General features: G+C 38.7%; 1 protein-coding gene across 3 annotated transcripts in view; it reads right to left on the bottom strand.

Annotated features, from left to right (window-relative positions):
• Positions 1 to 23484, bottom strand: part of Agmo (alkylglycerol monooxygenase) — a 323619-nt gene that overhangs the window by 214771 nt on the left and 85364 nt on the right. For all 3 annotated transcript variants that reach the window (XR_008722211.1, XM_055625389.1, XM_055625375.1), the window contains exon 4: positions 8202 to 8305. Coding sequence is in view for 2 of the 3 variants with exons in the window: in XM_055625389.1 (XP_055481364.1) it covers positions 8202 to 8305 (104 nt within the window). In the remaining variant the exon portion in view is untranslated. The remainder of the gene's footprint in view (positions 1 to 8201; positions 8306 to 23484) is intronic.

Raw genomic sequence — 23484 nt, forward strand, 5'->3', positions numbered from 1 at the left:
AGGGCTGGTTCTTTGAGAAAATCAACAAGATAGACAAACCTTTAGCCAAACTAACTAAAAGGCAGAGAGAAACTTTCCAAATCAGCAAAATCAGAAATCAAAAGGGGGACATAACTACAGACACTGAGGAAATCCAAACAATCATTAGGTCGTGCTACAAAAGCCTATGCCACAAAATTCAAAAATCTAAAAGAAATGGACATTTTTTTTAATAGATTCCATCTACCAAAATTAAGTCAAGATCAGGTAGAAAAATAGAATAGTCCTATATCCCCAAGGAAATAGAAGCAGCCATCAACAGCCTCCCTTCCAAAAAAAGCTCTGGGCCAGATGGATTCAGTGCAGAATTCCACCAGACCTTCAAAGAAGTGCTAACTCCAATTCTTTCCAAACTATTCCAGGAAGGAACGTTACCAAACTCATTCTATGAAGCCACAGTCACCTTGATACCTAAACCTCACAAAGACCCAACAAAAAAGAGAACTTCAGACCTATCTCTCTTATGAACATTGATGCAAAAATACTCAATAAAATACTTGAAAACCAAATCCAAGAACACATCAAAGATATCATCCACCATGACCAAGTAGGCTTCATCCCAGGCATGCAAAGGTGGTTCAACATATGGAAATCCATCAATGTAATCCACCACATGAACAAACTGAAGGAGAAAAACCACATGATCATCTCCTTAGATGCTGAAAAAGCATTTGACAAAGTCCAACACCCATTCATGTTTGAAGTCTTGGAGAGATCAGGGATACAAGGCACATATCTAAACATAGTAAAGGATATACAGCAAGGCTATAGCTAACATCAAACGAAATGGAGAGAAACTTAAATAAATCCCACTGAAATCAGAGACAAGACAAGGCTGCCCACTCTCTCCATATCTCTTCAACATAGTACTTGAAGTCCTAGCTAAAACAATAAGAAAACTAAAGGTGATCAAGGGATATAAATCAGAAAGGAAGAGGTCAAAGTTTCACTATTCACAGATGATATGATAGTATACATGAGCGACCCCAAAAATTCAATCAAAGAAGTCCCTCAGCTGATAAACACCATCAGTGGCTGGATACAAAGTCAACTCAAAAAAATCAGAAGCCCTTCTGTATACCAAAGACAAAAGGGCCGAGAAAGAAATTAGGGAAACAACACCATTCACAATAGCCACTAAAAACATAAAGTACCTTGGGGTGACACAAACCAAGCAAGTGAAAGACCTGTTTGAGAAAAACTTTAAGTCTATGAAGAAAGAAATTGAAGAAGATCTCAGAAGATGGAAAGATCTCCCTCGCTCATGGATTGGTAGGATTAACATAGTGAAAATGGCCAGCCTGCCAAAAGCAATTTTCAGATTCAATGCAATTCCCATCAAAATACCAACACAATTCCTTACAGACCTTGAAATAAAGATTCTCAGCTTCATATGGAGAAATAACTCAGAATCTTCAAAACAATCCTGTACAACAACAGATCATTGGGAGATATCTCCATCCCCGACCTCAAGCTGTACTACAGAGCAAAGTAATACAAACTGCATGGTATTGGCATAGAAACAGAAAAGAGGATCAATGGAACCAAATAGAAGACCCTGACATAAACCCACACACCTCTGAATACTTGATTTTTGACAAAGAAGCCAAAACCATTCAATGGAAAAAAGACAGCATCTTCAACAAATGGTGCTGGTCGAACTGGATGTCTACATGCAGAAAAATGAAAATAGATCCATATTTATCACCCTTCACAAAACTAAAGGCCAAGTGGATAAAAGACTTCAACACAAAATCAGATACTCTAAATCAGTTAGAAGAAAATGTGGGCAAGAGCCTAGAACTCATTGGCACAGGAGACAACTTCCTGAACAGAACACCAACAGGCGCTAAGAGCAACAATCAATAAATAGGACCTCATGGAACTGTAAAGCAAAAGACACTGTTTTCAGAATAAAACGACAGCCTACAGACTGGGAAAGAATCTTCACCACAATCTTCTATATCTGACAGAAGGCTGATACCAGAATATATAAAGAACTAAAGAAGTTAAAAAATAATATATCAAGCAATCCAATTAAAAAAATGGGATGTGGAGCTAAACGCAGAATTCTCTGTAGAGGAATATAGAATGGCAGAGAAACAATTAAAGAGAGGCTCAACATCCTTAGCCATCAGAGAAATGCAAATCAAAAAGACCCTGAGATTTCACCTTACACCCATCAAAATGTCTAAAATAAAAAACCTCAAATAACACATGTTGCAGAGGTTGTGGCGAAAAGGGAACCCTCCTCCATTGCTGGTGGGAATATAAAACCACTGGTAAAACCACTTTGGAAATCAATCTCCGACAATTAGGAATAGTGCTTTCTCAAGACCCAGCTATACCACTCCTAGGCATATATCCAAAATTTCCTCAAGTATACAAGGATATTTGCTCAACCATGTTTGTAGAAGCTTTATTTGTAATAGCCAGAACCTGGAAACAACCCAGATGTTCATATGGAGGAATGGATACAGAAACTGTAGTATTTTTACACAATGAAATACTACTCAGTAATCAAAAATGAGTAAATCATGAAATTTGCAGGGAAATGGTGGCATCTAGAAAAGATCATTCTGAGTGAGATATCCCAGAAGGAGAAAGACACACATGGTATATGCTCACTTATATAGACCTATAAGATATGATAAACATAATGAAATCTATACACCTAAAGAAGATAAACAAGAAAGAAGACAGGGGGTAAGATGATCAATCCTCACTTAGAAAGACAAAAGGGATGGGCATTGGACGTATGATAAAACAAATAACAGGACAGGAGCCTACCACAGAGGGCCTCTGAAAGACTCTACCTAGTAGTGTATCAAAGCAGATACTAAGACTCCTAACCAAACCTTCTGCAGAGTGCAGGGAATCATATGAAAGAAGAGGGAGTTAGTATGATGTGGAGAAGATAGGAGCTCCAAAAGGACCAAATATGTGTGGGCACAGGGGTATTATATGAGACTATTTATCCAACCAAGGACCATGTATGGATATAACCTAGAAACTCTGCTTGGATGTAGCCCATGGTAGCTCAGTAACCACGTGGGTTTCCCTAGTAAGAGGAACAGGGACTATTTCTGACATGAACTCAATGGTAGGCTCTTTGGCCTCCCCACCCCCCAAGTGAGAAGCAGCCCTACTAGGCCACAGAGGAGGACTTTGCAGCCAGTCCTGAAGATATCTGATAAAATAGGGTCAGATGAAAGGGGAGGAGGTCCTCCCCTATCAGTGGACTTAGAAAGGGACAGGGAAGAGATGTGGGAAGGAGGGTGAGATTGGGAGGGAATGAGGGAGTGGAATACAGAGATACAGCTGGGATACAGGGTTAATAAAATGTGATTTATAATAAAAAAATGAAAAAAAAAAACAACAAAGGAAATCCAAAAAAAAAAAAAAAGGTCAGTTTAGTGGGCAGCTTCATGGATCACCACCATTTTAGCAATGATTTCAGTCCACATACTTTCCAAGACTGTCACCATCTCTAAATGAGAAGTAATCCTCATCATCTAGAAATACTTCAGTGCCTCACACTCTGGGAGAACAATATTGTGTCCAAATTTCACACCAACTGGTTGAATATCTCCACTCTTTCCATTCATGCTTGACTACAGGGCTAATTTGTTGCTTACAATGTTTTTCCTTGAGACTCTTCTAAAAGCATACTGCAATCTTTGGTGGCTTTAGCACCACTCCTGTTGACCAACACTTTGCCAAAAAACAGAAGGAAAATTCAAGCATATCATCCATGACTCCCAATATTTTAGCTGTGGCAACCCACTCTTGTAACCACTATATACATTAATATAATGACATGGATGACACAGGAAGAACCAAACTTGAGATTGAGTAAACTGGGTTCACATATCTCCATTGCCATTTTAATCTAGGATTTTTTTAATGAAAGCCAAAGTGGGCTTTTCTTTCTTTCTTTTTTATTATATTTTTATTTTTTACATTAATTACATTTTATTCAATTTGTATCCCAGCTGTAGGCCCCTCCTTTTTTCCCTCCCTATCCCACCCTCCTTCCCTCTTCTCCTTCCATGCCCCTTCCCAAGTCCACTGATAGGAAAGGTTCTCCTCCCCTTTCATCTGACCCAAGCCTATCAGGTTTCATCAGGACTGTCTGCAATGTCCTCCTCTTGAGGCCTGGTAAGGCTGCTCCTCCCTCAGGGATGGTTGTCAAAGAGCCAGCCACTGAGTTCATGTCAGAGACAGTCCCTGTTCTCCTTACTAGGGAACCTACTTGGATATTGAGCTGCCATGGGCTACATCTCAGTAGGGGTTCTTGGTTGTGGCCATGGATGGACCTTCTTTTCATTATTATTTATTTACCTCCTTGTTGTAGCTCTGTCTGTTCTCCCCTCCCAGTTCCACCCTCCCTCCTTTCATCCCCCCAATATTTTCCTCAGAAAATGGGAGCTCCCTTTCCCATCTATCCCCAGATCATCATGTTCTATCAGGATTGAGTATGTACTCTTCCCTGGTGGGCTGGCAAGACAGTCCCACCAGGGGGAAGTGATCAAACAACAAGCAAATAGCTTTTTTCTAGCCCTTTATGCTGAAGTAATGTCTATCTTTATTACTGAGGTGTGTTTCTTGTATGCAACAGAAAGATGAGTCCTGTTTTCATATTCATTCTGTTAACCTGCTTTTTCCTTTTTTTTTTTTTTTTTTTTGAATTGGGGAGTTGAGACCATTGATATTGAGAGATATTAGTGACCAGTTGCTGTTACTTCCTATTATTTTGATGTTGGTGGTGTTAGAGTGTGTGTGAGATTCCCTTCTTTTTGTTTTGATGATGTGGGGTTATTCATTAGCTCTGTTTTCTTGAGTATAGTTGCCTTTCTTGGGTTGGAGTTTTCCTTCTAGTAGTTTCTGTTGGATTGGATTCATTGGATAGGTACTATGTAAATTTGTTTTTGTCATGGAATATCTTGGTTCTACCCCGATGATGAGTAAAAGCTTTGCTGGCTATAGTAGTCGGGGCTGACATCTGTGGGCTCTTACTGTCTGTAAGAGATATGCTCAGGTCCTTCTGGCTTTTAGAGATTCTGATGAGGAGTCAGGTGTAAGTCTGATATGTTTGCCTTTATATGTGACTTGGCCTTTTTCCCTTGTAGCTTTTAATATTCTCTCTTTGTTCTCCACAGTTAATGTTTTGATTGTTATGTGGCAGGAGTGTTTTCTGGTCTAATGTATTGGTGTTGGGTAAGCTTCTTGTATGTTTATAGGCCTCTCTTTAGGTTGGAAAAGCTTTCTATGATTTTGTTGAAAGTATTTTCTGAGCCTCGGAGCTGGGAGTCTTCATCTTCTATTCATTTTTTTCTTATGTCTGGTCTCTTCATAGTGCCCCAGATTTCTGGGATGTTCTATGTCAGGAGTTTTTCAGAGTTAACATTTTCTTTGACTGATGCATCGGTTTCTTCAATTGTATTTTCTAATCCAAGATTCTCTCTTCATTTTTTGTATTTTGTTGGTGATGCTTCTGTCTGTAGTTCCTGTATTCTTCCCTAGGTTTCTTATCACCTGGATTACCTCAGATTGTGTGTATGTGTGTGGGTGTTTGTTTTTATTTTACTTCCATTTTTGGTCTTAAACAGCTTTATTCATTTTCTTCTGTTTGATTTTAGTTTTCCGTGTTTTCTTTAATTTCTTTAAGGGAGTTGTTCAATTCTTTCACTGGTTTGATTGTATTTTCCTGTGCCACTTTGAGAGCTATATTTTCCTCCTTTTAGGCCTCTATCATTTTCACAACCTCAGATTTAAAATCTTTTTTCTTATACTGTGGGTGTGATAGTATCTCCAGGGCTTTCTGGGGTAGGACCGCTATTTTTGGTGGTGTCATATGGCCTTGAGGTTTTTGCTTGTGTTCTTTTGCTGGCCTCTTGCCATCTGGATGCCTTTTATGTTACCCGGCCTGTGGTCCCTTCACTGGGTTCACTGTCTGTGTCCCAGGTGGGCCAGACAGATGGGGAGCAGGTGGAAAGATCTCCAAGATGAATGCTGCTCTTGTGCCCCACAGGCTTCCTAAGGATGGAAAACAATGGGGTTTGAGGCCTGCACCCAGCTCATCTCTGCTGGCTCACTGTCTGTGACCCAGGTGAGCCAGGCAGGTAGAAAGATCTCCAAGCCAAAAGCTGCTCTGGTGTTACACTGGCCTCCTTGGGATGGGGGACAATGGTGTTTCAGACCCCAGCCCAGCTCACCTCCCCTGGTCTTGATGTCTGTGACCCAAGTGGGCAAGAGATGGGGAGCAGGCAGAAAGATCTCCAAGCTGAAAGCTGATCTGGCACCACCAAAGTAGGGCTTTTCCAATACTCATTTTTATACTTTTTAGAAGTTGATTATTTCTGAAATAAATTTCTTCAAATTCTGAGATATATGATGCTCTGAATTTTTTTTCTTCTTCTTAAAATATCTCAGAAACTTCATTCATTAACTGCACTAATGTCCTTGGTCAAGTTCAAATGCAGCCATACTCTTTCTTGTTGTTTGTACTCTGAAGTGTCACCCATGTGTTTTTCATTTAGAATGACCAGTTCCCTTAGTTTAAAAGGATAAATTTGAGCAAATAAGTGGGAATAATGTGATGTAAAAGCTTGAAAGCTGGTTACTTTTTCTAACAAACCACAAACAAGAAGAGCTTAGGATAGCAAATTAGAGCAATCAGTCCCTGGAACTGATAGTAACAGAACTCTGGAGGCCCCTAGAACCCTGTAACAATACAGTTTTTGTTGTTGTTTTAAGCTGCTCAGTTTGTAGCATTTAATAGACTAAAGTCATGTTTTAACCTAGCGGTCTTTGGTGTGTTAGTGTTAAAGTTCTCTTAAGATTTGTTCCATTAACTATTTCATTATAGGCTTACCAGACTGCTCTGCCATTCAGCTCTTTGGGCTAGTACCCAAACAAGCATATTTTCTCTTAGTTAACAGGCAGGGGCAGGGAGGAGATGAGAGAGGAAGGGTGGGATTGGGAGGGAATGACAGAGGGAGCTACAGCTGGGATACAAATTAAGTAAACTGTGATTAATATAAAAAATATAATTAACAAAAGAATTTAAATTTTTCACTTACCAGCTATATAATCAACCCCATTGAACTTCAGTTGCCTGATAACATTTGGCATACCAAGACTCTTAGTTTATTAACAAGGAACAAAAAAGATAATTGAAGAACGCTGCTAAACGGTGATGAAACTTATAACATAGATACAAAAATCCAGAGTATAGGTGCCATGCTGGATGAGTTCATCTATGCTTCCCTCTGCTATCTCTGCTCCATCAATGCAAACTCAATTCTATCATCTTAAAATTAGAGTTGTTACAGTGGCATAGATGACCTTTGCTATGTATGCATCACTTACCTGCTGAGAGTGCTTAAGCGATATGAAGTCACTATAAAGAAATATGGGAACAAAACTAAAGTCTAAAAATAAGCTCAAATAGTACACAGTTTTAGATGTTGCAAATGCAGCCAGTATGGCACAGCGATGGTGTATCCTTTGGTCCATGGCACCACATGGTGGGTTTCAATAGCATGTGTGTCTGTGCTATTTAGCTGTTGCCTTATCTGATGAAATGCCAGAGGAGGCCAATAAGTCCCAATAATGCCTGCATGGACACATGGCCAACTGACATGAAGACTTTCCACAGCCCAGACCTCATGAGGTGCTAGTCACTTAAACACTATTGGGAGCCTTGGGGACCAAACCTATGACATATGAAGCTTCATAGAAAATTTTTCCCAGATATCTGAAAAATGGAAAATTTTAATTAAAAATATAGACAGACATATTTTTAATTAAAATTTATATATATATAATATATAATATAATATAATATATATAATATATATATAATATAATAATAATATTATATATATTTATATATAAATTTATATATATGCCCCTGCTTGAAGTTATGTAAAAAAAAAATAACAATGAACGGGTATTTTCTTGGAGTGTTTTCACACCAAACAAAATTTTCTTCAGGAAAGAGTACTTTTTTCTTATGTGCCTGGTCTTATGAAGGGAAGAAAAATTTAGAAGCACTTACAGCACCCCTTCTCATAGTTTACTGGGAGAAAAGAGGAAGACTTGAAATTTAGAAAGCAAATGATACTTTCACATTTATCCAATTTCCCACCACTTACCCAGGAGCTATATTGCTGCAAGACAGATTGTCTCAGTGCGGTGCATAAGTTATAGTCTTCGGAACTGTGGTGTGCTTGGTGTGCTGCCCAAAGAATATTAATCTCTGCAAAACACATGATTTAAAACAAGCCATGAGAATGAGAAGAGAGCAGCTTCTGTTGAGGCACGTGCTTTGCTCTGCTGAGAGCAGATGAAAAGCCTGTAACATCTCTGAAAAGGCTAGCCAACAAGAATGATAATTAAAATAAGGCTCCATAAAGCATTTTTGGAACTAGAAAGTATACAAATTATAAGTATACAGGGACTGAATCATAACCAGTAAATACTCACACTGCATGTAACACAGTTACATACCACCAATGAAATGAAATGACTTCCAAAACTCATGTTTCGCCAACATTTACAATATGACAGATCATAAAAGCTAACTTGTGGTGTTATAACAACATAGTCAATAGGCAGGGATGTGTTTTCAGTGCGTGATAACACATTTCTAATTAAAGAATTCTCCGGTGGGAGAAATTGGTATGTAATGAAATATTACACCATATTATTTCCTCCTGGCTTTTTGAGCTATCTCACAAGCTGTCTGTTGAGACAAGCAAACATGACAATATTTCATGTTAATCTTTAAAATTAGACTTTATTCACACACTAGTACATTGTACTTGGTTCTTCTCAGAGCTTAGCAATGTGTCCATCATTTCACAAGCCTTCTGTGTGCCCTCAAAATAAAACAGGAAATTGAGACTGTTTTTTTTTTTTTTTTTTTTTTTTTTACACCAGGATCACCTCACAAGGCCTGGAGTCTCTTCAAGCGGAGAAGAGTTTTTTTCATTAACCATTGTCTCATAAATACTTAAATCATGATTAGTTATTGTTTCAATCATTTTATGAATCTTACACTGTAGCCAGGAAATCCAAGAATTATTCTTTACAAGAATGAGGAGTAATTTATCATATGCTTCATTGAAACTACTCAGACGCTGTATTTGAGGCTGATTAGGGGCCAGCTTTCTGGCTTATTTATTACATACATAGCTACAGATAACAGATTTGCAAGGACTGTTTCTTTGAATCTTCCGGTGTTGTATGGGCTTTGCTTAAGAGGTAATAAATTTGACAAATTTTCTAAGTTTTGTAAACTGTTTTCCAACTGAGGCCTTGAAATAATCTAAACACAATTTTTTTTTTTTTCTTAGAGAACTCACTATTGAACGTTTTGGAACCTGGTACTTACGAGCCTTGATTAAGAACAAACGTGTCTCCTTTTGACTTACCAATCTTTGAGTTTGCATATTGATCCTAATATACCCCAAATACGAGTTCAGAGAGGGGTAAGCCGGTTGAGAGCTGCTTCCTCACAACCCCCACAGAAGTCATTGCGGAGCCAAGAACCCATGAAGGAGGAGGTTAAAGAGCTGTGTCTGTAGTTGTTTTGAAAGCGTTTACTTCCTATCACAAACTGTGTAACAGGAGCCTGAGATCCATGGAGCGCAGCTGCACACACAGCGTGAGGTAATAGGATCCCACTACTCACAGCCCCTCTCCGGAGTGGGAAAGACACAGGGAGATTGGATTGTTGCGCACAGCCTGTATTCAGCTTATGAGAAGTAGAGAAGTAGAGTATTGTCAAGCATGCTTACAAAGAGGTATTTAAAAAAAATGATTAAAAAAATAGTTCGTATGTGAATAAAAAAAGAAAAAGTTGATAATTATTTGGTTCACCTTCCTTAATGCTTGAAAGGAAACATTAAAGAGGAAAAAAGATATTATTCAGAAAAGCTCACTTTATGAAAAGATTTAATAAAATCATATATTTGGTTCAACAATAATACTTCTTTCTTTTCCTTTAAGCTAATTGTAGACTTTATGCTCATATAACATTTTATTAGAGCTTTGCAATAGCATAATTAGAAATAATATTTTTATTCATAGTGTCAAATGTACATTTATTGAATATATTTTAATATGTAGCCAAAAAATCCATTCATTTAGCCAAATTCTAATGTATTATGTGTGTTGTATTATTAAATTTTTAATTATAAATACTTTAATCAATTTATAAGTTTTAGGGCCTGAATAGTTCAGTGGTTAAGAGCACTTTGCTGTTCTTTCAGAGGACCCATGTTTTCTTCTCATCACCTACACTGGGAGGTTCATAACTGCTTGTAACTCCAGTTCCTGGGGATTCAATGTCCTGGACTCTCTTAGTACCTGCTTGCATATGGTGCTACACACACAGGCAAACACACACACACACACACACACACACACACACACACACAATACACACAAAAAGAAACAAATCTTTATAAAATGTATATATTTGCATAAACCTCCCAATTTCTAATATAATGCTTGACAAACAAATGCAGCTATGTAATTACTATTACTACAGAGAAACTTATCATTCTATATTTTTTTCCATCCACCCTGTGGTTGAGATAGGTTCCTGAAGCATGTTAGGGAATGAAGAACTTTGAGAGTGTGGTGAAGTGGAATTTGGGGGATCCTCAGCAACAAGTCCTTGAGCTTGGGCCACCTGATTCTCTCCTGCCAAGTGAGAGAAGGCTCTGGAGATTCCAGATCCTCCCTACTAAATCAGCGAGGCTAAGGGACTCCCTTCTAGGAAATGGGATTTTGGCAAAGATGATGGATGGGATGTCTCTTTGGTAATTAAAAAGAGTAGCTGCGTCTCCAGTACTCTCTCATATTCTCCCGTTTCCAGATGCCATGGTGGGAATCACCCTTTGCTGAGCTACTTCTGAGGGGAACTGAGAGAAGCACCATACTGAGAAGCAGCCGTCAGGAGCGAAGCCTGTTAGTATACACATCAGGAATCCAGCCAACAGTAATACAAGGGCATATGGACAGAACCCTGTGCAGCTGAGGCTCTGGATGCAATACACCCTTCCCTGAGCCAAACCACCCAGTGACAGGTAAACCTTCAGAGCTTGGGCTGGTGGGTTCATGAAAGCCACAGGCTGATTTTCAACTCCTTGAAATAATCCCCCAGTAAACTGTTCTTAGTTTAAGTTACTAACATGTACACCGAGGTATAAATGAGGCATCCAGTGACACCATCACCCTAGGTCCATGCCATCCTTACAATTTGCTTCCTGTTCTTCTAGTTTAGCTTTGAAGATGATGATTAAATAGAAGAGGGAGGTAGGAGGGGAATGGGAGGAAACAAGGGAGGGGTCCACAGCTGGGATACAAATTGAATAAATAAATTGTAATGAATGATAAAAATAGTAATAAAAGAGTAAAAAAAAAAAAAAAGAAAAGAAAAAAAAAAGAAACTCAAAATGGCCAAAAAATGGCCAAAAAATAAAGAAGCCTACAGTACTTAGTACTCAAATTATGATGTTCCCCCCACTTTTTTTTAATTCAACATAAAAGAATAAAGACTGCCCCCCTTCTGTGTTTATAATTATTTGCTCCTTAATTGCTGAGTGGTATTCCTAAATAAAACTGTTCACTGTTTTGTTTGTGTTCATTTTCAATTTGATATGCATTTCAGTTATTTTCAGTGGGTGATGCAAATAAAGCTTCTGTCAATATTTTTTTCTTTTCAAATGTCTTATTTGCATAGACTCATTATACATAGTAATTGGCCATATTATGACATTTTCATGCACATATTAATATATTTGTCCAAGTTACTATCTGTCTACTTGTCTTAGAGCTTTTATTGATCTCCCTTCCCTTTCTAAATGGCCCCATTCTTCCAGTCTTGTTTACTGTTATGTCAAAGCATGTGTATGTGTGTGTGTGTATGTATGTGTATGTGTGTGTGTGTGTGTGTGTGTATGCCTTGTATGTCTGTGGAAGGTTGGAAGATTAGTAATACAGCATCCTTGAAAGTATGTGTGTAATTCACTGTCCTATTGTTATGAACAGACACCATGACCTCGGCAACTTATAAAATAAAGCATTTAACTGGGGGCTTCCTTACCAATTCAGGGGTGATTCCTTGACCATCATGGTGAGTAGCATGGTTGCAGTAAAGGTAGCAGATAACTTAGATCTTACGTGCACTGTTAGAAAGAAGAGACAGAAAGAGATTGGGCCTGGTGTAAAGCTCACGCCTGATGGCTCAGCTCCTGTAAGAGAGCAAACCTCCTAATCCTTCCCAAACAGATTTATGAACTTTTGAGCAAGATTTCAAGCATATGAACCTATGTGTGCCATAATTTAAACAGCCATAGCATGTTAACAATTTTCCAGAAGTATGCTGCACATGTGACATCTATTGTGATGATTGAGATGGTACAACTCATGCAGGATGTGTGGCTCACCCCCTGCCAAGAGCCCTGGATTATAGAAGTGGAGAGTGTGGACTGGGCACTACTGTGTATGCATTAGCCTGTGTCTCTGGGGTATAATACGTGGGTATGATATGAAATGCTTTCTTAAGATTCTCTCGTAGTGGCTTCCCGGATGGGAGAGACTTGGAATTATAACACAAATAATCATTTTCTCCTTTGAATTGCTTTGATCAGGATATTTTATTCAAGCAATGGGAAACAAAGCAAAGACAAACATAATAGAAAAAGTTTCCTTTAAAGAGAAGAAATGCTGCCATCACTAGTAACTTAGTTTATGAACTCACCCTACTTTTATTCTCCCTCTCTTCGTTCTTCCCTCCCTTTCTTTCTAAGTGTGTGTGTGTGTGTGTGTGTGTGTGCACAAGGCAGAGAGAGAGTTCTCCATATGTGTGTTCTCTGTGTGTGGTATTTGCTTGTGTATATGTGTGTGTTGTTATGAGTGACTGTAGATGCATGCACAGGTGGAGGCCATAAGTAGACACCAGATATATTTTTCAGCACAGAAAAAAATAACATCCTCTCTATAGAAAACCTTGCTACATCGATTTTTTTAAAGATTTATTTGTTTATTGTATATACAATGTTCTGCCTACATGTACACCTGCACACCAGATTTAATTATGGCTGGTTGTGGGCCACACTCTGGTTGCTGGGAATTGAACTCAGGACCTCTGGAAAAGCAGCCAGTGCTCTTAACCTCTGAGCCATCTCTCTATCCCACTACATCAATCTTCAAAATTATCTCATAAATTAATAAAGACAAAAGGTTGCAAGAAGTAATTTGTAGATTTTTCTTTAGAAGTCAAACATTTATGATAATAAGTTGTAAATAAATACACTTAAACATTTCCACAAAGGGAAAATAATGTAGTATTTATTATTGATTTATTGAATAAGATTAAAATATCTCAACAATATTGATAACAATGTTATTAGTAATTACAGTATTCATTTGTGTTTTACAAGAAAAATCTGTAGTTTTCACAATTCATGATTTTAAGCCTGGAGCTCGCCTGTAATGCAAACACCTGAGAAGCTGAATCAATAGTTCAAAGGAAATCAAAGTTAATACCAAGCTAAAGCCTGGTTGGGACTTCACAAAATCCAGCCTCCACAAACAAATAAGCAAACAAACCAAACTAAAACCAAACATAACAAAATAAAATTTTATACTGAAAGCTAAGAGTTAAAACTATATTTAGTGTAATATTTGATTTCATACAAATCAAATTAGCCCTAATTTATAAAATTCATGATATGAACAAATACTGCATAGACTCAAAGATTGAAGTGCAAAATAGTAAATAAAGACACTCACCAGAACCTCTATGACCAAGATGAAACAATTACATATTAATATGCATATCTGGAATAGGAGGGAATGATTTACAATCTAATAAAATTTCTGTAAAATTTTCAAGAAATTCAACACTGAAAAACTATTTTTTACTATTTTGAACTTTAATCTTTTGTTACTGATAGCAAAGATTCTTCCCCAGTCCCATTGAACCTACATGAATATACAGGGCAGTGTCTTAATGGTGTCATGGAGGGAATAATGTGAAACCCTACTGTACTCATTCTCCCACTCCTGAAGGAAATGCACAGTATTCAGTATTCAGTGGTGACCCCAGGGCCCATACATTCACAGAGACAGTGGATGTAGAGCTTTTGAATACCTGAAGGTAAGCGTGGAGCTTAGGTCTACCACTACTAAAATAAAAATCAAAACCCAGCGATATAAATCTTTGTTCTATTGTCACTAGGGCTTGTTCATCTAATTGTAACATATCATAATCAATACCCTTAATCCTTTTACTTACTCAACAGAAGTATAACCCAATAACGAAGATACGATCATTTTATTACAAATTTGTAACCCTTTATAGCGACGGGCAGAAGGAACTTTAGATGATGTGTGGTAATGTGAAGCTTGTGTGTACAAAGCGCTTCCAGCTGGCAAAGGTCCACACCGCACATTTTTTTTTTCACTGGCTTTCTGAAGTGACAGTGTTAGGAAGGTGGTGAGAGGAAATCTAGAATATTGTTCTGGCATCTATTTCCTGTGTCTTGCTAGATTGAATCATGTTCTACTTCATTCAATGAACAGTGTCACTTGCTGGGAAGAAAATAAGCAGGGTCCATATTTTGTTAGTGGTAACTACAAGCCTGCCCACCTGCCTGTCCTCCCAGCAACCTACTCTGCTTACCACAGTGGTGCTGTTATTCCCCAGTCGTCTGATCGTAACCCTACTTAAAAGTCCATGTCCCCTCCCTCTGCTAGGAGACTAGTTAGGCGGTGTACTCTTCAGTCTCTATGGCCTCTACTACCGGGACTTTCTGCTAGAGTTCCTCTCATATCCTTCCAGGACCTACCCTGACTTAGTTTCCCAGCTTATCACAGAGATGTCGCCACCCTCAGTGTCTTTTTTCTCTACAGTCCTTCTGTCCTCTCCCCCTTGCTCTCCCCAGGTCTCATCTCCACTCTCTTAACTCTCTGTGTTCCCTCTCCTACCTTGTTCCCTCTCTTCAGCCACTACCTCTGTCTATTCTATCTCCCTTTCCGAGTGAGATTTATGCATCCTCCCTTGGATCCTCTTTGTTAAATAGCTTCTTTGGGTCTGTGCCATGTAGTATGTTTACCCTATATTATATGGCTAAAATCCACTTATAAGGAAGTACATACCATGTATGCCTTTCTGGGTCTGGGATACCTCACTCAGGATGATAGTTTCTAGTTTCATCCATGTGCCTGCAAATTTCATGATTTCTTTTTTTGTGTTAGCTGAGTAGTATTCCGTTGCATAAAAGTGCCACCGTTTCTTTATTTGTTCTTTGATTAAGGGACATCTAGATTGTTCCCAGATGCTGGCTATTACGAATAAAGCTACCATGAACATAGTTGATCAAATGGCCTTGTTTTATGGTGGAGTGTCTTTTGGGTGCATGCTCAGGAGTGATACAGCTGGGTTTTAAGGAAGACGTATTCCCAGTTGTCTGAGGAAGCGCCAGTTTGATTTCAAAGGTGGTTGTACAAGCTTGCACTGCCACCAGCAATGGGGGAGCACATCTTAGCCAGCATGTGCTGACACTTGATCTTTTTATCTTAGCCATTCTGACCAGTGTGAGACGGAATCTCACTACCAGCCCCTGATACTATGAATCATACTCCGCTAAGCTTTCAGACAGGGGCCTATACAAGCTGTCCTTTAGGAGGCTCTAACTAGTAAGCATCAAAACTCATAACCAAACATCGGGTGATGAGTAGGGAGACTAGTGGAAAAGTGGGAAGAAACAAAGAAGACCTGGAAGTGACAGGAGCTCCACAAGAAGACCAACAGAACCAATTTACCAGGACCCAGAGGGGATTGTTGAGACTGGAGCATTTTTACCTTGCATGAACTAGCCCTGCAAAGCCAATGGGCAGCTTAGGCCTCATGTGGGTCCTCAAGTAAGGAAAAGCAGTAACTGAATTTGACATGGACTCTCTTACCAGATTTTTGATCACTTCTCCCTGTGGGACTGCCTTGTCAGGCCACAAGCGAAGAGGATATGCTCAGTTCTGAAAGACTTGATGAGATCAGGAGAGAAGGATGGGGTGGGAGAGAGGTTGGGCCTGAAAGGGTAAGAGAGACGGGGCTACAACAAGGATGTCTTGAGAAACCAAAACCAAAACCAAACAAACAAATAAAGTAGGGTGTTAGAGAAAGAGATTAAAGACAGGATTTCTAAGCAGAGGTGGCTTCAGGACAGTGGGATCCACTTGACAGTGAGCAAGGACAGACAGAACTATTCTGTGTCATGGAAGCTGATATAGACCACATGCTCAGGAATAAAATCCTTGCAGAAGAATGGACGAATGGCAAGAAAAACACTCTGGGTGTCAGAAGAGGTGCTATTGAAGAAAATGAAATGATAAAATAAAATAGGCCTTTGACGCCATGCTTAGAACGAAGACCCTACTGTAGCTTAACTGATTTTGCTGCCAAAAGTCCATGTGAAACTTCATGCCTGGAGAGTTCTTATGCGGGAAGCTGAAACCTTAAAGTGGTCTTTGGTTAGTTAGGGTGATGCTCTCTTAGGGACTGCAGAACTTTCTTAGTGATGCTGTACTGGCTTTCCTGGGAAGATTGCTCTGCCACAGTATACTTCATTCAAGTTTTAGAAACATAAAAGGGGGAAGAATAATAAAACATTGCTGAAAAAAAACGAGAAAAACAGAGTATGTTTTTCCTCCAAAAGCCTAATGAGTCCAAGTCAGAGAATATTTTGCACATATATATTCACACAGAGTGTATTGTGCATCCTGCATGTTTATTAGGCTAGACAACAGCTCCACCATTCCATACCGAAGCATTAGGGAGAACTAGTATGCTGACAGCTGTGCCTTTGGACTTAGCAGAACCAATTCAAAGGGATTCACCTTTATTCAAGCCAGATGATTCTTTAAGCTGGTTGTAAGATATAGACCCTTGGCAGGATTTTCAACCAGAGGAACTTGACTATTTAGTCACCAAACGTCATTGTAAACTTTCATTCTGTCATCTACTTTATTAGGTTATCAAAACAATTAACTATAGATAATATTCTGAATGAGGCACTCCATTCAATGGACTCTTTTTCTCTCCCTCTCTTCTTAGCTGGACCATTCCTCCTTTGCACCTCTCTTCTCACAGTTATTCTGTGGTCTGCTTTGACTGATAGAAGATTTCTATCAATTCAACTTGGCAAAAGACTCCAGAGAGGGAATCCTGATATTAATTTCTGAAAATGTAGACAAAGGCTCTTGTCCCCTAAATAGAGAATGAATGGCCGAAACTGAAGCCACTCATGGATTCACTAAGCGATATGACCACTGAAATTTCAAGAAATGTAGCAGGCTAGAAAAGAGACAATTCTGATTAAAAAGATTACTCCTCAAAAATATGATAAACCAGCCCTTCATGTAGAAAACGATTTTCTGAAAATGTTGACAAACTTGAAATAAAATCACCTATGTTACTTTTCAAATAACAGTGAAATATATGCTGTTGTTTATCGTTTTGATGTAACTTATTCAATCAATAAGCAAATCTTATGCATTGAGATCTAGATCAAAGTAGTCACTTAACTGTTTAAGGCAGGCTTTGCATCATTCAGAGTTTTACTTATTTACAATAATCAGATTCATAGGGATATGTGTGTCTTGCAAAGAAAGCAGGCATATCTTCCATATGAGTTTGAGCAAGGTAAATTAGGGAGCAGAAACGGTACAAGAAGAATTGTCAATAGTGTGAACAGTCAGCTGAGGTCAGCACACACTCTGTGCTGTATGATCTCCTGTGGTGAGACACAATAAACTCTACTACAATAATCTTAGAATAATGAGTTATATTATTTGTATCTTCAGGTACCAGAAGTGAAAAATCAAGAAACTATAAATTTTGAAGGGGGTGTAACAGGAGGAAATGGCCAGGAGAGCAAAACAGTACAAGCCTGTCAGGAAAAGATAGGTGGCTAGAAATGTACCAGAATATCTAGGTAAAATGAATTTTCTGTGTAATGAGTGGACGGAGATTATCCTGTGAGCAACAATGCAGTGTACCAGGCTCTATTTGCCTTTAATAAGGACGTCTCACTGGTCTGAAAATTCGTCTTTGTATTATAAAATTGTTTTTTTTAGTACTTCATAGCAAATGAGCCTAGTTATTACAATAGAAAACTTCAACATTACTGAACTTGCAAAGAATAAGGTGGTGTCCGGTAAATAAACCAGGTTGAATCAAACCTGAAAGGCTTCACCCGAGTATTTCAGTTTTACTCTGTGATAGTCCTTAAAAATAACTGTATGTAGCTGGTTGACAGGAAAAGTTGTCGGTGAGTGTTGTGCCGTGATATAACTGGTGAGAGTGTGTTTTTGTCCTGGCTGTGCTATTTGGCCATTGAAATAACTGTTCATACCAGTATCTCTATGATTATTCTAAGAGGAGTAAGTCGGTTTCCACCCCACCCAGCTCTCCACCATGACCTGTTACTACCTGGCATTCAAACCCAGATACTGTGAGTTCTTTGTCTCCTCTGAGATATTCTTCCTCTTTGTTATTCTGCCATGTAACTATAATACCCTCTTAATCATACTTTCTTTCCAACGCCAATCAAAATCCCATCATCTGCTCCTGCCAATCCATTGCACCACTGGCATTTTCTGTTCCCACACTCCTTGTGGCGTCCTCACAGTCAGTGCCATCAGAAGTATTCGCTGAGAGACATCTGCACGTGGGCATCACACTCAAGTTCTAGGGCAAAGGCTTCATTCGATACTTCCACACCAAACGAAAGAGCTTTCTGGGAAGACAGCAGCGTGTTCAACATTTTTCTAAAGTTGAGGTTAAAAAAGCCATATTTTGTGACATGTGAATGTTATATAACACAGGTATCTTCTCCACACACAGGTATGCTCCATTCTGTGCCTTTCGAACACCATCATCCTGCCATGGTCTCCGGTTTTCGTGTCACATGTCAACACATTTTTCATCTCTATCCTTTTCCTAAGGAAACTTTAGTTCTCTGCAGCAAAGAATGAGTGTGAAATCCCTATTGCTCTTAGGCAAGCAAGCCTCCAACTCCGCAAATACTCCTGCACTTAAAGTCAACCACTATTTCGTCAGAAATGAAGAAATTTAGTTTGTCCAACTTCCTTTAATCAACACACGGTTTTCTTTCTATAACAGACAATAATGTATGATCTTGATTATACATGTTTATTTTATAAAATTGGTTTGTCTGAACCATCAGTACCTGAATCCTTACATAACTCACTCATTCTATCTGCCTTAGCTTTTCTTTGTAGCCTGGTAAACAAAAGATAATTCTGTATAACTGAATTAAAAAAAAAAAAACTAAGAAAATAAACTCCATATTCTATCTCTGTTCAATACTGTGAAAGCAATTACGCTATTCTTCATAAAAGTACAAGAGTTTTTCCTTAACTCATAGAAAGCATGGTAACCAGGCAGTCAAGGAAGTAAACATTTTATTACTTTACAGGTGTGAGGGAGAAAGATCATCCAAACATCAGGGCCAGCTTCTCCCACATGGAAGGCCAGCCTGAGCTACGTGAACTCGTCTCTTAAAAAAGAAAAGAAAAAAGAAACAAAAAGCAGATAGTACATAGTTTTTCCATGACCACAAAGCTCCTAAATGGTTAAATTCTGCAATAGTACTTTCCCCTAATATATGGAGCTCAATGGTTCCTAAACACCTGCTTTATGTCATTTTATATAAATTCCTTTCATTTTCCTTACAGTGCGAAGTGTTCGCTCTTATTGCTCTACTCTCCATGGGGGTGAAGGTATAGCTGGAACGTGTCACACTGTGGAAATCACTTGTAAAATGCACACTGACAATTGCTGTTATTAATGCAATTGATCACTAAGATTTTCCGTCTGGAAGAAGAGGGTCAGGCTGCAGTTAAATAGATCCAGATCCTCACAGCCTACCATAGGGATGATATTCTGGTGAAAAGTTTAATGACATAGGAAATTTTGAATTCTGAATCTCTTCTAGCATTGGCTAGCACTGTTCAGCTCACATACGAATGTATTCCCATTAGTCTTGCCATATGGTGCCCTAACATCCAACCACTAAGAGTTCTGAGCATTTGGAGAGGGTTTCATTGGCAAGCTTATTGCCATTAAAGAATTTCCCTTCTGAATATTGGCCGCCAATGTGTGTGATGTCCTGCTGAGCAGGAGGGCGAGGATGTGGAGGGCAGTGACTCTGAAGAGTCTGAGCTGCCTAGCAGTGACACCAGACATCAATCTTTCCTTAAGACAACCAGAACACATGAAAATAAGAACACTCTTAAAAGAACAAATGGGCATTATCTAACCAAATGGAAGAAAGAAAAGAAAGAAAGATTGCCACCAAGGCATTTACCTAACAGGCTTCTGAAGAAGGACTTTGCATTCAATTTACCGAGAGTCCATTTGGCTGCAAAGACACACACAGAGAAACACACACTCACACATAAATGCATTCATGCATGCATGCACACTCACAGAGAAACAATGTCTTTTTATAATGAACGTGTTTATTACAGTCTAATTCCTTGTGACAGAATATCACAGTATTTAGAAATAAGTTAACTGCACGTAGAAGTATGTGTCATCTCATATTTACATTAACTTGTTATCTGGCCTAACAGAAAAAAAAATGTAACCTGGTCTCAGTTTACCTATTCTATGTGGTGCAACATTTGACAAGGATTACTGAAAGTTTATCACAGGAGGCAAAAGGTTAATAACAGAACAAACATGTTTAGGTTGTGCTTTGGCTTATGCTACTTCATAATGTTGTTTACTAACAGATGGTTTGAGTGAAAAGGAAAAAAAATTGAACTCAGCATAACGATTTTTCAGCCCAGAGTTTTGTCACAGCAATCTACAGAATAACCAAACGAACGCAATGTAAAAAAAAAGCCATTCTTCATTTGTTTCACTTTCTCCTCACTTGTTCTGTCCTTCCCATTGTCCTTTCTTTCTTCATTTCCATTTTCTACTCTTCCTTCTTTCTCCTTTACTTTCATCTCCTTCTCTTCCTTGTCTTTCATTACTTGTTGCAATGACCTCTTCAGACTAGACTTTTTGTCTAATCTGTAAATTGCTGAATTGTTATCTTAAAGACATGTTAAGAAGCTATCTTTACTTTGAAAAAATAAAAATCATCACTCCTAAAAACATAATGAGGAATCATTTAACATTGCATGATGTGCCATATTTCAGATAGCTCAAGTTCTAGGTTATTAATTAATTAATAAATTTATTTATTTATTTGTTTATTTATCTACTTATTTATTTATTTTGCTGCTGTTATGCATATGGTATTTTATTTTTTTCCCTTTGTTTATAGATCACTGTTGTTTTCCTTCTTTAATTAATTTATTTAATCACCAACAGCCTGATCACAGACCCCTCCCTTCTCTCCTTCCAGTCCCACCCTCACATTCCCTTCCTCTTCTCCTCAAAGAAGCTTACCAACCTCCCTGACATATCAAGTCTCAGCAGGACTAAGCTTATCCTCTCCCATGGAGGCCAGACATGGCAGCCCAGCTAGGGGAAAGGGATGCAAAGGCAGACAACAGAGTCAGAGAGAGGTCCCCGCTCCAATTGCTAGGTGACCCACATGCAGCTCAAACTGCACATCTGTTATACATATGTAGGGCGCCTAGGCCCAGCCCTTGCATGCTCTCTGGCTAGGGGTCCGCTCTGTGAGCCCCCATATGCCTACTTTAGTTCCTCTGTAGGATTTCTCATGGTGTTATTGACCCTTCTTGTTCCCTCAATCTTTATTTCTACTCTTCCATAAGACTCCGAGCTCTGCCCATTATTTGGCTGTGGGTCTTTGCATCTGTTTCCATTGGCTGCTGAGTGACGAGAGTTATGCTAGGCTTCTGTCTGTAAGCATAACAGAATATCTTAATTGTGTCAGGGATTGGCTTTCTTCTATGGGTGGGAGTCTCAAGTTGGGCTAAACTTTTTAAATTAATTAGTTAATTTCAATGTATTCACATTTTATTTCCCATTACAGCCCCCTCGCTTGTCTCCTCCCAGTCCCACCCTCTTTCATCTCCCCCTATGACTTTCCCTAGTACCCTGATAAGGGAGGACCTCCTCCCCTTCTGTCTGACCCTAGCCTATCAGGTCCCATTAGGACTGGCTGCAATGTCTTCCTCTGTGGCCTGGCAAGGCAGCACTCCTAAGGAGGAGGTGATCAAAGAGCCTGTCACTGAGTTCATGTCAGAGACAGCCGCTGTATCTCTTACTAGGGAGCCCATTTGGAGACTGAGTCTATGGGCTGCATCTGTACAGGGGTTCTAGTTTATCTCCATGCTTGGTTCTTGGTTGGGGTATCAGTCTCAGGAAAGACCCCTGTGCCCATAAATTTTGGCTCTGTTGGTCTCTTTGTGAAGCTCCTATTTCCTCCAGATCTTTCTATTTCCCTCTTTTTCCATAAGATTCCCTGAACTCTGCCCAAAGTTTGGCTATGAGTCTCAGTATCTCCTTAGATACCCTGGTGAGTAGAGCATTTCAGAGGTTCTCTGTGGAAGACTCCTCTCCTGTTCCTTGTCTTCTACTACTTCCAACATCTAGCCTGTTTTCCCTTCTGAATGAGGATTAAGTATCTTCCCTAGGGTCCTCCTTGTTGTTTAGCTTCTTTAGGGCTATAGATTGAAGTCTGTTTATTCTATATTGTATGGCTAATACCCATTTATAAGTGAATATATAACATGAGTGTCTTTCTGGTTCTGGGTTACCTCAGTCAGGATGATCTTTTCTAGTTCCCACCATTTGCCAGCAAATTTCACCATTTCCTTGTTTTTATTTGCTGAGTAGTGTTCCATTGTGTAGATGTACCACACTTTCTGTATCCATTCTTCTGTTGAGGGATATCTAGGTTGTTTCCAGATTCTGGCTATTAGAAATAAAGCTTTATAAAATGAAGTAACATTTTTTTAAAAAAAATTTATACAAGTTTATTACACCAATAGAACTTAATATGTCTTTCTACAAATATTTTGGTGCTTAGGTATATAGGCTGGATCCTATTTGGCATGACACAATAAAGCCTTTTTTAATAGCATTAGCTACACACTCTAAAAGTATGTGTGGATATATATGTATGTATATGTACATATGATTATGCTCAAAAACTGAAAATTCAACAAAAAAGAAGGAAGAAAAAATTTGTGGGAAGAAGAAAGGGATGGAAGAAAAGAATGATGAAAGAAAATAGAAAGGCAATAAAGTACAGAGATGTGAGAAAGAAAAAACGCAATTCAATATTAACAAAATACTAAACATTGTAGAGTAGTTATTGATATGGTTATGCATTAATATTTGTTTCTTAACTCTTAATTTTAATTTCAAATGCATATTAATAATTTGATGAATTTAATACCTAGACTTTC

This window comes from Psammomys obesus, unplaced genomic scaffold (genome assembly GCF_907164565.1).
Source record: "Psammomys obesus unplaced genomic scaffold, mPsaObe1.curated_primary_1811, whole genome shotgun sequence".
Classification (NCBI taxonomy): domain Eukaryota; kingdom Metazoa; phylum Chordata; class Mammalia; order Rodentia; family Muridae; genus Psammomys; species Psammomys obesus.